Genomic DNA, 14,598 nt, shown 5'->3' with positions numbered 1-14,598 from the left:
AATAATAATGATGAAATTTATCTCACTTGGGATTTGATACTTAGAGAAATAGCTTTTCTGACTTGATGAAGAGATAATGTTTATATTGTTGATAGTGTTTTATTTTTTGTCTTGCAAATTACAGTCTGCAGTTCTTGGCCTTTGACACGGAAGCCAGCCACGACATGCTGAAGGTTTGGGACGGACCACCTGAGAATGAAATGTCTCTGTCAGAGCTCAGTGGGTCACTGCTACCTGAGGGAATCCACTCCACACTGAACACTGTCACTGTTCAGTTTGAGACTGATTTTTACATCAGCAAGTCAGGATTCGCTATTCAGTTCTCTAGTAAGTTATGTGCAGAACTAATGTACCAAACATTATTATAGTATATTCAATATTAAAATGAGAGAAGTTGTGATAGTTTACCTACTATTGTTGTTGAAGTTCCGTGTATTATTTTTCTCTACATGTCTTTAATTTGTGTAAGATTGTAGGTTTCAAGAGGGACCAATACTGTTTGTTATGACTCTCAATGTTTTTTTCTAGTGCATCTTCATTTGACTAAAAAATCTATATTTCACACAACTTCATCCAAATGAGCATAACTGTTACTACTTGTTGCTACTTGAAAAACCTGATTTGACCAGCCAGAAATGATCTTAACAGATGTTTCATAATACAATTACACAAATTATTATAATTGCCCTCCCCTCTTTCTCCTCCATTCACTCATTTTTCTCCCTGTCCCCTCTCTGTCCAGGCTCAGTAGCTACAGCCTGCAGGGACCCAGGTGTACCAATGAATGGCAGTCGTAGTGGAGATGGCCGTGAGCCGGGGGATTCGGTGTCCTTTCAGTGTGACCCAGGATACGAACTCCAGGGGGATGACAAAATCACCTGTATACAAGTGGATAACAGATACTACTGGCAGCCCAGCCCGCCTGTCTGCATAGGTGAAAAGACCAGCTTCCATATATTTATAGGGACATAGAATAGATGTGCTGCACACACAACTGCGGTTGTTGTGTTTAGTACCTTGCTCAAGGACACATCTTTGTGTGACTTTTAGAAGGGCTGTGTAAAGAAGATAATATTTAGTGGTCTGAACCTGCTGATGTGATTATCCTGCCCACCTCTCTTTATAATTGTATAACTAAGATTCACTAAAAACAATGAAAATAGTTGTTTATACTGCATGGTTGAGCTTGAGAGAATGTGAATTTTATGTCATTTTAAGACTCTATTAGAATGAGTATATACCTTTGCTTGTGTTCCCGTCATAGCTCCATGTGGAGGAAACCTAACTGGCTCCAATGGATTTATACTGTCTCCTAACTACCCACATCCCTACCCACACTCCAAGGATTGTGATTGGCTCATTGCTGTCAACTCTGACTACGTCCTGTCACTGGCTTTTATCGGGTAACCTGCTTTATTACGTAACAATCAAGTTCCCTGACTTTTTTTTTACTGTCAAACATTTATTTTTCCACGGTGAAATGCCCTCCCTTTGTTAAATGACATTGATAAGAAATACAGTATTATCACTCGGCCTCATGCTTCGACCAAACAAATGTGGAATCAAAATGGACTATGTCACGTGGACAGTTTGACCTTTTTAGTGCTAGAGAAGAAGATAGGAGATCACCAGGATTCATCCTCTGGCAACATTGAATGTCTATCTGGTACATTAAGGACTGGTGAAATACAATTTTATCTTCATATCAGATGATAAAGGATTTGTAACTACCAGGATTTGATAATTTTGCAACATACATTGTGGTTTAACCAAAAACTGTCAATGTACTTTATGAGCACTTCGGAACCATTTCAGACCATGACACTTTTTTCTAAAAGTGGATATTTTTACTTCTCCCATTTAGTGTTCTGAAAATGCTCTTTAAATCTGCTCTCAGGAACTTTCTTTACGTATTCTTTCTATTATAAAAAACAGTAAACATTCTGTAAATAACCAGATTTTCTAATCCTAAATGTCAGTGTTGACTCTTTCTGTGCCACTGTTCTCCCCATCTGCTTCCCCCTACCTCTTGTCCCTATCTGTGTCTTTTTTCCCTAATCTATCTCTAGTTTCAACATTGAGCCAAACTATGACTTCCTGTATATCTATGATGGTCCGGATAGCAACAGTCCTCTGATAGGTAGCTTCCAGGACAGCAAACTCCCAGAGCGGATAGAGAGCAGTTCGAATACGATGCATTTAGCATTCCGCAGTGATGGGTCTGTTTCTTACACTGGCTTTCACCTGGAATACAAAGGTAAAATATTCTCCCAATACTACCACCGTCCTTGAATGCTTTGTAGTGGTTTGTGCTGGAATAGCTTCAAAGGGTACAAGAGGCAAACAGCACAAACCCCAGATTTTGTATTCTCTGAGAGAGTCAGGTTTGTTTGAGAATAATTTATAGCAGGGGGACTTCTAAACAGTAGAGACACATTTCATTCCAGTGTTAATCAGTAAACACATCTACAATATAATCACCCTGTCATTTATTCTGCAGTCAGTATCTAATGGTTTATCTTGGATTAGATGTCACCTGGAAATAGACTCAACACATGTACATGTACAAAAAATAGAAAGTACACACAGTCCAGCTGGGAGTGTTTTACAGCCACTTTGTAACTGTCGATTGTTGAAACATAATTTTAGTATCCTCTGCTTGATGTAATTGCATCAGGGGCTGTTTTCTGTCTTATCTGTTTTCCATAAGCAATATGAAGTATTTAAGATGTCTCCTATGATGACAGGATGTCTCCAGAATGTGTTTAGAAATATATATATATATTTTATTATATTATTTCTTCACATTGAACAAAGAAGACCACTGCATTATCCTTAAACACCCCCTCTCCTCACACTGATGACAGTGTGCATCATGCTGATTTTAAGATGGGAAAGAGTAATGGGTCTCACCATAAAGTCCCTGTTGAATGAGTGTTTGTTGAAATAGTCTGAAAGAGGGGTGAGCTTGATTTACTTGCACAAAAGATTCATCATTGGCTTCATGTGGACTCAGGAATTAAGTCTTGAGTTGATGCAGGGTGGCCGCTAATCTTTTAGGAGGGAGGCCACGCCATAATTTCCAAGGTTCATGCAGCATACAAAAGCCGGGGGATGAAGTTATCGTTGTTGCTCCATCTTTGGCAAAGGCAGCTAAGTCAAACAGACTGTTTTAAAGGCCAACGAAATGCCTGCCTCATTTGATTATGGCTAAGGATGTAGTTATTGTTAATTTGACTTATTATTTATGTGGGCCTGTCGCTTTTTCTTTGCCTCATCCTCTTTCTCTCTCTCACTGACTCGCTCGTTCTCTTTCTCTCTGTCTAGCTAAGCTGAGGGAATCATGTTTCGACCCAGGTGTGGTTCTGAATGGGACCAGGCTGGGATCCGATTATAAGCTTGGCTCTACCGTCACCTTCTATTGTGAGGCTGGATATGTTTTGCAGGTACAAATACAAAGTGGATTAATGGATGGATGGATGGATGGATGGATGGGTGGCTGCTTGGTTGGTTGATTGGTTGGTCAGTTGGTTGGTTGGATGGATGGTCAATTGGGTGGCTGGTCGGTTTGCTGGTTGGATGGGTGATTGGTTGGTTGGTTTATAAGTTAAATGGGTTGGTTGTTTGGTTTGTTGGTTGGTTGGATGGATGGATGTTTGGTTGATTGGTTGACTGGTTTGTTTGTTTGTTTGTTGAGGTTGTTTTTCCTTCAGTAAAATGTGCTTGTTTTTTGTCTTCAGGGCTATTCTACCCTAACCTGTAGTATGGGAGATGATGGCAGACCTGGATGGAACAGGGCATTGCCTAGTTGTCAAGGTAACACACTAAAACACAGACTGGAAGCATCCCCGCACACACAGTTTAAGCTTATTTTAAATCAAGAATGTGTTATTGAACGTGTCTGTGTGTGTGATTATGTCCCTCTATGCCTGTCTTTATGTGTGTGTGCACATATGTATGTTCTGTCTCCAGCTCCCTGTGGAAGTCGTTCAACAGGAACAGAAGGGACTGTTTTATCTCCAAACTTCCCCAGAAACTATACCTCTGGACAGACCTGTGTCTACTCTATATCTGTACCGAGAGAGTTTGGTAAGCATTCAACATGATAATGTATGAGTGAATATCATCTAAGATTATTTGCCAGACTTACGTACCTGTATGAATCTATTGGGTGTTCTATAGTGCGAAAATGCAGTAGAAAAGCAGAAAGTATTAAAGTATTAAAAAGATTTAAAATGATAGTGTAGTCATTCTAAAGTCTAGGTGAAGAGACACCAGTTGAGAACGAAACCTGAGATCACAATTTTCTTTGACATGTATTCTCCTTTTGTTCTTTTCTTAAGCGAAACACAGTCACATTAAAACTTGTTTGATTTTAATGGGGAAACTCCCCATAGGCCCCCTTTGGGGTTTTTAAACCACTGAAAAACTATATTAGATATTACACATGATCAAAGATAGCTCGCTGGCCAATTATTTGATTCCAGGTCAGGGTTTCATCATTGAAGTGACATTTAAAGATGAGACAGTTTTTTATCTTGCCACGTTTGATCGGAGGCCCTTAAGTCAGACATAAATGAGGCATTCTAAAGATATGAATATTGTAGAGGATTCTTCACATTTAGTGAGGCTGTTGGAAATAGGGGGCATTAGAGGAAATAAGGTTGGAAGGGGTGCTGTATTTAAAATCACTGATTATAGTCAGTCTGTTGGAACATGTGTCAATAACATATTCTGAGTTACTTTAATGTCAAATGTTTTTTTAAAACCGGTAGGATTTAATCAAATTTTAATCATCAGTGTCACAGGTCATGTCACTGTCAAGTTTAGTGTTGAAGTTCATTCTTATCCTTGGAAATAGTAGTTTGACAAAAAAAATCCCAACTTAAGATCCACTTACTAGCTTTTTCTGGAGCTTTCAACTATATCACATGTTTTCATGAGCAATTTGAGTTTGCTGACTTGAGCTTTTACAAAAAATCAGTAACTGGTGGATGTGATGTCCAATTATGCCCAGTGATGTTATGAATAAATAGCGTTTTTTACAATGGTTGCTGCCTCGCTATATTTTGCTTTTGGATTGCCAGCTCCATGTTGACATTTTTACTGAGACGTGCTAACATTTTGGCGTACATATTGTTTAAAACTCAGACAGCCTCCCTAAACCTCCTACACAAAGCGAGTGACAGAGATTGTGCTTTATTTTTAAGTAGCTTTCATTTTCCAAATACAAATTGCATGTCTATAATTATAAATTACAGTAGTTGAAGGTTACAGAATCAAGGTTGCAGTTTCAACAGTTTGATGATCAGATCAGATGATCTGGTTATTAAATGGTTAATGATGTTTCACCTTTCATATAAATGGCTGCTTCAGTTTTAACACCAGGTGGGGAAAACTCTTGGCATTTATCTCTGTGGAGATGCCATACCTCCTGAATGAGGACGTGGCAGAGGCCACCTATTCAGGCAGCTCATCGGGAGGCATGGCAGCTTCACAGGGATCAATGCCCAGGTTTTCTCCATCTGATGTCAAGAGCTGAAACAGAAGCCTTTCAAGTGAACAGTAACACATTTCAATAATTTCATAACAAGTCCAGTGGATTGATTTAAACTTTGCTGGACACGTTAAAACCTGGACGACCGAAAAGATCTACCAGGTGTACATGACTGCAGCACAGAGGGATTTTCACTACCAACTACCAAGCCATGTGCCATGTGGTTTACCCCAGCGTGGGACAACACTGCCATGATCACTTATCTCTGTTTGTGTGAATGTGTGTGTGTGGCTTTGTTTTTGTGTGAGTCTTTCTGTGTTGGTATGGATATATGTTGTTCTTTCTTGTTATCTCAGTATGAGTAAAATCCACTGCGGTATCTTAACAGCGTGTAAGCTATTCCCTGTGTGCGTTAATGCTTTATGAGTCTGCGTGTGAATCTTGATTCATGTGTGTCCTCTTGCCTGAAATCTGTTCTGTTTTGAAACGCTCTCAGCTGTGAACTCCTCCACCTGCTCTGCGGTCTGTCGATATTACAGCAGGGCATGATGGAAACCTTAATCACTCTAGTTTCCTTAAAATCTATACCCGGTGGGAGCTTTAAGTATTTCTGCTGACAGGCAGAATCTTTGTCATTTTTTATGACCACTCAACAGCATGCCCTTATACACATCCTCATGTACGACAATGGCATGGCTATAATATACAAGTATAAGAGGTTAGATTTATCTGCCCTATAGAGCTCTCTCTTGATGATTTTGTTTTATTGTCAGATCCCCTTTTACACCTGCAGGGACAATTTAACACCAACTGAAAATTCACTGTTTTGTTTCTGTTCTGCATTTCATTATTGTACCATCATTTTAACAACAATGAGGTTTAACATGAAAGCAGAAAGGGAATCATGTGAGTCAGGGCAATGTTTTAGCAAAATGTGGATCATGTTTTACATAAAAGAACTCCACAGAGAGAAACAGTATTGTACAAAGAGACCAGTGACCTTCTTATAGCCAAATATCCTTGGCAATGTTCAGATTTAATCTTTTACACCTCTGCCTTTGGGGCCAGAGGGAGGGATGGATGGAGAGGTGATGGAGGTATATATATATATATATATATATATATATATATATATATATATATCTGTGTGTATATGTGTGTGTGTGTGTGGCCAGGGAGCTGGCTTCATTGAGGCTGAAATAAATGTAATTTATCCTAAGGGACATTTTTTTCTGCAGACAAACACAATGTCATCTATAGTACAAGTACACCTTCAGTTTTGCATCTTAAGGCAACTTAAAATTGTTTTGAAGACACAGTGTTCAACCAAGACAGAAAGAATTGTACTAGTTTGAGCAAATATGGGGCCTCAGGCCTCCAGGGGGGCCTCTAATGCTACATGCAACTGCAGCTCCACTCTAAAATCCGTGATTTAGACATAGTTTGTTGACCTTCCATCATACTGAAACAGAGTAAACGTGGGTTTTGGGACGTGGTTTTGACAGGTTACCACCTGTGTCATATGCCTTTCTTTCACTCTACCTGCTTGTAATACTGAAGAGAAGAAAGACAAGAAAACATCTTCCCGACATAGTTTTTGCCAACACCAGCATTTCCCACTAGCTGACAACACTGATACACCCAAGCCAACTGAAAAGGGGGGTGTATTGGACTGGTGCGTGATGATGATAAGGTTATGTTTTGACTATTTAGTGTCCTGATATGTAATGTTGTCCCAGTAGTTGGCTTCAGATAGAGGTTGACACTGCAGCTCAATACAATTTAGATTAGGTATTACAGGTTAATTTTATCATTGGAAGGTCAGGCACAGACAGTGGCATGGAATAAGAATTTGCCACCATTAAAGAGTGGTTAACTCATCCTCTGTTGTTTTTTCCACCATTTTTTTCTCCAGTCCTCTTTGGACAGTTTGTGTTGTTCCAGACATCTCTAAATGATGTGGTGGAAATCTACAATGGACCAACTCAACAAAACACGCTACTGTCTTCTCTCTCTGGGTCCCACTCTGGTAAGGATGGTTGGATGGCTTGTAATATGGTTAGATGGATGGATCGACCTAAGCCCTAACCATATATCTTTCTTCTTAAAGCTTTAGTGCATAACTTTTTGATATTAAAGCTACATTGTGTAAGAATTTCTCCCATATAGTGGTGAAATTGTATAGGACAACCAACTGAGACAACCAACTGAATATTACTTTCTAGCCCTTCCCATTCCGAGCGCATTTCAACTCCTACGGTGGCCGAACACAAAATTAGCTCTTAGTATCTCCATTGTTTACACGCAGCTGTTCTAGCCATTCCAATTGGTCTTGTTCCTTTGCCTGTTGCGTTGTCTTTTTAATTCTCTTTTTCGCTTCCCTGGCGAGTAATCACCCCCTGGCATTTGTCACGGTGCCACTGAGTTTAAAAGCGTGAAAGGCAGAGGTTAATGTATGATGTATTTTAAAGATGGAGGCGCTACATGGCTGCTGTCATTCGAGTGACTCGCTAGTATGTATTCCGAATGATTCTAAATGACAGATTCTCCGCTTACAAGAATACACATGAATGAGCACATACAGTATCTCACAAAAGTGAGTACACCCCTCACATTTTAGTAAATATTTCATTATATCTTTTAATGGGACAACAATGAAGAAATGACACTTTGCTACAATGTAAAGTATTAAGTGTACAGCTTGTATAACAGTGTAAATGTGCTGTTCCCTCAAAATAACTCAACATACAGTCATTAATGTCTAAACCGCTGGCAACAAAAGTGAGTACACACCTATGTTAAATTCCCATAGAGGCAGGCAGATTTTTATTTTTAAAGGCCAGTTATTTCATGGATCCAGGATACTATGCATCCTGATAAAGTTCCCTTGGCTTTTGGAATTAAAATAGCCCTTGTTATACAAGCTGTAAACTTAATACTTTACACTGTATCAAAGTGTCATTTCTTCAGTGTTGTCCCATTAAAAGATATAATGAAATATTTACTAAAATGTGAGGGGTGTACTCACTTTTGTGAGATACTGTATTTGTGAAAGAACAAAGGTTTTTTTCCTAAGAATCAACAAAAAAATTACACAATGTAGGTTTAATGAACGTCCGTTACATTCAAGCCATTGCCCAATAAATTGATACAAAGCTAATTAAGACTATCAGCTCCACACAACACTCTCTGTATTTCTCAGTACGGCTATATTCAGAAGATTGTGTCGTCCAGCGACTTTCGCACGCAGAAACTCAAATGAAGATAATTATCTCTTCTGAAGAGTCCATTATGTTTTTTTAATCCTCCGTGTCTTCCTTGGCTACTAGCAACTGTGTGGAGGAGGGATAGGGGTTGTGCGCAATAATGGAAGGCTTGTATCATGTGGACGCGCCGACAGTTTTGTCATTATTACTTAGAATTCTTCTTGGGGGCCAGAAACTGCGCTAAAGCTTTAATATTGTCTCTCTTTGACTCCGTCTCCCTCTACCTAGGTGAGTCTCTTCCTCTCAGTTCTGGAAATCAGATCACAGTGAAGTTTACCACGGTCGGACCAGAAACTGCAAAGGGTTTTCACTTCGTCTACCAAGGTTAGCCAATCACAAGTAGCCAAAGTTGTAGCCATTTTCAAACCAATAAATTAGATTGTTTATGTTTAAGGGTTTTCAAAACAGGCTTGTATTCTTCATGTCGAACATTTTTCACCGTTTTTAATTGTTTTTCCTACAATAGCAGTGAGATTTTGTGTGTGTGAGGTGGTAATTGCTACATAATAAACCTTGCCTCTCTGGGGCTATGGGGTATTATGGGTTAACTCTTATATTGTGTAGACGTGTCCATTTTACATACAACGCCACAGTGATTTTAGTTTTTTTATGTATTTAGTTTTTTTTATGTATATATAACCTTTATTTAACCAGGGATGTCATTGCCCAGATAGGCAGCAATAACTTTACATTTGGCATTCCTATCGATATTAAACATTTTTAACGATTGTGCCTTCCTTATTACTGCAGCTGTCCCGAGGACCAGCTCCACCCAGTGCAGTTCAGTCCCTGAACCGCGCTTTGGGAAGCGTCTCGGTAATGACTTTGCAGTTGGCTCATTGGTGCAGTTCGAGTGCAACCCTGGTTATGTCCTGCATGGCTCAACTGGCATACGGTGTGAGAGTGTACCTGACAACCTGGCACAATGGAATGACACCCTGCCAACATGCATAGGTAAATATGAATCTAGAAATTAGGCAGAAGACAGATATTTTTCGATTCAGAATGCAGTACCACCATAAGATGCATTATCAGCCACACAGTGGATGCTCCATAAAAAAACAAAAACAGACAATTTAAATGCAGATAACATCTTAATGTGGTCACACCCAAGCTTAACTATGCCCAAACTGTCACCGATGCTTCAGGCTCTTTGGTCTCCTCCTCTGCAGGGGAAAGGTTGATACAACCGACTTTCTCTTTTCCTGTTTCTGCCTGACAAAGTGTTGTTTTAACCTCTGCTTTTCTCTCCTTTCTGCTCTCTCCTCTCTCTCAGTTCCCTGTGGGGGTATGTTGACCTCTCGTCGTGGGACCATCCTATCGCCTGGATATCCAGAGCCCTACGACAACAACCAGAACTGTGTGTGGAAGGTCTCCGTTCCAGAAGGGGCTGGAATACAGGTAGTACCTGTCACACACTGCTTCCTGGCTGACCTATGTATCATTGGCTTAAAAGCTGATCAGGCAGGATGTCAAGGAAGATAAGATATTATTAGAAGGATGAATGGATGGATGGTTTGTGAGAGAGGGACCATCTAGAGATAACTAGATAGGATCTAATCGTAAGAGATAATGCCTGATTGCGTGTAAGCCAAACTGCTCTCACGGACAAATACAAAGGCAAAGAGGCCTCTGGAGTCTGTTACACATATTTGACAGGCACCTCACAGCATTACAAGTACAGGTAACAAACAGCCTTCGCTCACATCTTTAGTTTCATATGAATATTTACAGCAATGAACACACAAACATCTTGTGTTTTACTTCCTTTCTGAATTTGTTCATAGAATTAGCAAATGTGCAGACCATTTTATCAGATGCAGTGCAAATGCAAATGACAATTTAGGTGCTTTTGTTTCTAACAAATTATATATATATATATATATATATATATATATATATGTGTGTGTGTGTGTGTGTGTGTGTGTGTGTGTTTTTCATCTTTATCTGTCTGTCCAGATACAAGTTGTGAGTTTTGCCACTGAGCATAACTGGGACTCTTTGGATTTTTACGATGGTGCCGACAACCATGGACCAAGACTGGGCAGCTACTCTGGTAAACCGTTTGTTCAGTAATTTTTATGGTGTTCCTCAATAAGTTACACATATTCTGGGAGTGTTAACAAGTGCATGAGTTCTGGAAAAAAACAACATCAATAATACCTGCTGACCCGATTGTTTTGTTACTTAATGACGACTCTAAATTACACCTGTTTGGGAGACAGAGGAAAATATAGCTAGCCGGCTCAACTGCAACCAAGAAAAAGATAACTCAGCGCTGGCTCCCTCCTCACTTGCTTTGTATAAAACAGTGGTTGGCGTATTTTCTAGACATAGTTATGCTTGAGCTCTCTACTGCAAGGATTAACAAGGCCAAATCATTGACTATCAACCTATGGAAAAGCGCAGCAGCACAAAAATCAGACCTAATGACCTCAGCGCCATATCAAGGCCCTCTCTTGCCAAAAACTAATTTGGAAAATGACTGTGATTATGTGTAAGACAAATTGCAACAGATTAGCCAGTAGGAAACAATTATCTCCATTGTATTATAGGATACAGTTATTTTCAACTAGAAATATGTTAAAATCATACAGTTTAAAATTGAATTGTGACAATTTTATAATTTTAATATTGTAATGAGCCGGCATGTGACATAGGAAGGGCAACCAAATCTGAATGGCTGGTTGAATCCCATGGTTTAGGTTAGATTTGAGTATATAGAGAGGAATACATACATGTTTCAAGGCAACAACCCCTTTACAAGCATTTATACACGTAACAAAATAAACAACAAGAAGAACTCTGTCATCTTGGAAACTGATCACAACAATTATAGTGTGACAGTTAATTGCATCATGACAACATGCAGTGTTCTTCTTCGTCATGATGTTTTGAGGCATATGAAATGCCCTGCTAAGAGTGCAATTAGAGCTAAACTGATCCCATTCTGAGTCTCCCTGCAGGAGCTGAAGAACACACCCACTGACACCTGTTTATCTGTGATTCCATGAAACACATATGAGAATCTTTTGTCGTATAGCTAATTGATCTTCCTACACTCTAATTCTCTACTAGGAATAGATATTCCCTCAGCAACCTATGAATGAATTAACGATACCTTTAAGTTCATTGTAAATTCCTCTTCTCAACTTTTCCTAAAGAAAAAAATATAATAAAAAGGTGTGTCTGGATCAAATATTGTCCCTCTGCTCCAGCAGCTCATATTCAACCAAAGAAATAGTTCAGTCTGGGTTAAGCACTCCTCTGGATTCATTCACTCGTGTAATACAAGCAGCCATCCAAAGGGGGAGTTAGCATTTTCTGGGGATACTAATACTGCTTTTATGGAAGCAATGTCATATGACTATCTGCAAGTTGTGTTAAATAATCTATGACAGGGCTTGAAACTGGATAAGAAATGATATTGTTGGCAATGAAATGACAGTGACGGTATTTCCATATAAAAGTCATTAATAAGTAAATACGTGCAGGGCGATAATAAAACTTTTTAGTACTAGGGTTAATTACCGCTGGTAATTAATATTGTCATACATCCCATAATAACTGTTATGGTTAAATCCACCCACGTTAATTATTCATCATCATTCATCATTTATTAGTGAGTCATAGAAAAAGAAGTCCATTATGATAATGAATGAATGTTATTTCTCTGGAGTATGAGCGCTACCAGCAGGGGGGGCCGCTGACTGTTTAAAAAGCTGCTAATTAAGTCCCCTCACAACAGGCAACCAATCACATTAGTTGGCCTGATTCACTGTGGATTTAGAAGAATGTCTCTTTAACTTTGATGTTTTGCTGACACATCTGCCACTGAACATAAGACAAAAAAACACATTAAACCAAAAAAAAAGGCTCTTTAAGCAAGCCAAGACAATCACATTTTCACTGATAACAAGATTAGAGTCAGTAATTATTCCTGTACATTAGAGTGCATCACCTACTATCTTATTGTAAAGGACTCTGACAGAATCACACTGTTGCACAGTGCCAGCTTTGCTTTAGTAGTGCAGTACCCGTTTTTTACTTTGTACTTCCCCTAGCCATGCTAAGTAGGTCAAGCCAACATTTGAAAAGTGGTTTCAAATAAAACAAATGTCTCATATAAAAGTAATTCTTTTCTCCCTCCATCGAAAACACTTCACAAACAAAAAAAAGTGAAAATGTAGATTTGGGGGGCCTTTGTTGTTTCCTTTGCTATCAGATAACTACGATTCTTTGCTTTCAACCCTCAGTTGAAAAATGAAAAAAATGTGATCATGGTAGTGTATGGCTTTCTTTTTCTCTCCTTGCTATCAGGCACCACCATTCCCCTTCTCCTGAATAGTACATCTAACAACCTCTATCTCAGCTTCAACTCTGATATTAGTGTCTCAGCTGCTGGTTTCCACTTGGAATATACAGGTAACATACTTGTTTTACATAAAGCTTTATCCATGGCATAAGCCATATATACATGATGATGTGTGAAACTTTTACAACCATGTTTATTTCACATTTCTTATCAGCTATTGGTCTGGAGTCATGTCCAGAGCCTCAGACTCCAAACTATGGAATAAGACAAGGAGACAGATTTATGGTGGGAGACGTCGTACAGTTTTCATGTGAACAAGGATACTCTCTTCAGGTAAAATACAACCTGTATGTGTATATACCGTTTGTGTTTCGGCAGAGATTCATACTGAGAGACTGAGAGGCATTGGAGGATAGCCATTTCAGATAAACAGAACACACACATGCACTACAAATTGCAGTTTAATGCAAACCGACTGTCAGGTGGCCGGGTTGGCTCAGTGGGTAGAGCAGGCGCACATATACATGGAGGTTTATGCATCGACGCAGAGGTCCAGGGTTCGAGTTCGACCTGTCACGATTCCCTGCATGTCTTCCCCCTCTCTCTCACCTAGCTGTCCTGTCCATTAAAGGCGGAAAAGCCCCAAAAAATAATCTTTAAAAAAAATAAAAAAGACAGATACGTATGATGTGCTCCCCTGGCTGCACAAACCAAGACCTATTTACACTGTAAATCAGAAGGAAACCCCACTCTCGGGTTGTTTTCCCAGCTCTTACTAAACATACAACTCTGGTGTGGTTTGCACAACTCTTTAATAATGTATGTCTCTGGTGTGGTCTGCCAATTTCTGTCTAGTACAGTATACAGCTCTAATGGAGGTTTGCTTTTCTTGTGCCTTATACATATCTGCATCACTACAGCTCTACAGTATTGCTGAGTAGATAAAACTGCACTTTTAAACCAAATTCTGTATTATCTGTAGCAATTTCCCAAATCAACTTAAATGATAACAGATTGTGGTTGCTTTTACATTTCTAGGGCAATGCCCATATCACCTGCATGCCTGGACCTGTTCGAAGATGGAACTACCCTGTACCACTATGTCTTGGTAGGTGTTTTCCAACAGTACATATATGCACACATTCACACATGCATGCAATCTAGCCTGGAAATATTGAGATACGTGCAAAACCTCAGTGCTGCTGAAAGGATGCAAGCAGTCTCCATTGCCTACCCTGACTCTTTGGAAAATAAGCCGTTGGATCAATTTGCTGTTTTGTGATGAGCTGATTATTTAGTATTCTGTGCAGAATATGATTAAGATTTTAAACTGATGCAAAGCTAAGTCAGAGTCTGCCATAAACATGCAGAGTGTGCCAAAGCATCAGCATGCACTGAGGCAAACTAGGGAAAACAAGCCCTAGTCACACATCAACTTGCACAATGGTAATTTATTCAGAAAGAGTATGTATTAAAGACTTGGAAAATGAATGTGTTATTCACAATGATGCAAACCGTCA

General features: G+C 39.3%; 1 protein-coding gene across 1 annotated transcript in view; it reads left to right on the top strand.

Annotated features, from left to right (window-relative positions):
- Positions 1 to 14,598, top strand: part of csmd3b (CUB and Sushi multiple domains 3b) — a 383,486-nt gene that overhangs the window by 312,723 nt on the left and 56,165 nt on the right. Inside the window, exons 27-41 of the mRNA XM_039820294.1 lie at positions 125 to 327; positions 743 to 934; positions 1,265 to 1,403; positions 2,070 to 2,257; positions 3,328 to 3,446; positions 3,741 to 3,816; positions 3,973 to 4,089; positions 7,413 to 7,526; positions 8,992 to 9,087; positions 9,514 to 9,717; positions 10,040 to 10,164; positions 10,723 to 10,819; positions 13,084 to 13,188; positions 13,293 to 13,411; positions 14,117 to 14,186. Coding sequence (XP_039676228.1) covers positions 125 to 327; positions 743 to 934; positions 1,265 to 1,403; positions 2,070 to 2,257; positions 3,328 to 3,446; positions 3,741 to 3,816; positions 3,973 to 4,089; positions 7,413 to 7,526; positions 8,992 to 9,087; positions 9,514 to 9,717; positions 10,040 to 10,164; positions 10,723 to 10,819; positions 13,084 to 13,188; positions 13,293 to 13,411; positions 14,117 to 14,186 — 1,964 coding nt within the window. The remainder of the gene's footprint in view (positions 1 to 124; positions 328 to 742; positions 935 to 1,264; positions 1,404 to 2,069; positions 2,258 to 3,327; positions 3,447 to 3,740; positions 3,817 to 3,972; positions 4,090 to 7,412; positions 7,527 to 8,991; positions 9,088 to 9,513; positions 9,718 to 10,039; positions 10,165 to 10,722; positions 10,820 to 13,083; positions 13,189 to 13,292; positions 13,412 to 14,116; positions 14,187 to 14,598) is intronic.

This window comes from Perca fluviatilis, chromosome 13, assembly GCF_010015445.1.
Source record: "Perca fluviatilis chromosome 13, GENO_Pfluv_1.0, whole genome shotgun sequence".
NCBI lineage: Eukaryota > Metazoa > Chordata > Actinopteri > Perciformes > Percidae > Perca > Perca fluviatilis.
This window is presented reverse-complemented; position numbering and strand designations above follow the sequence as displayed.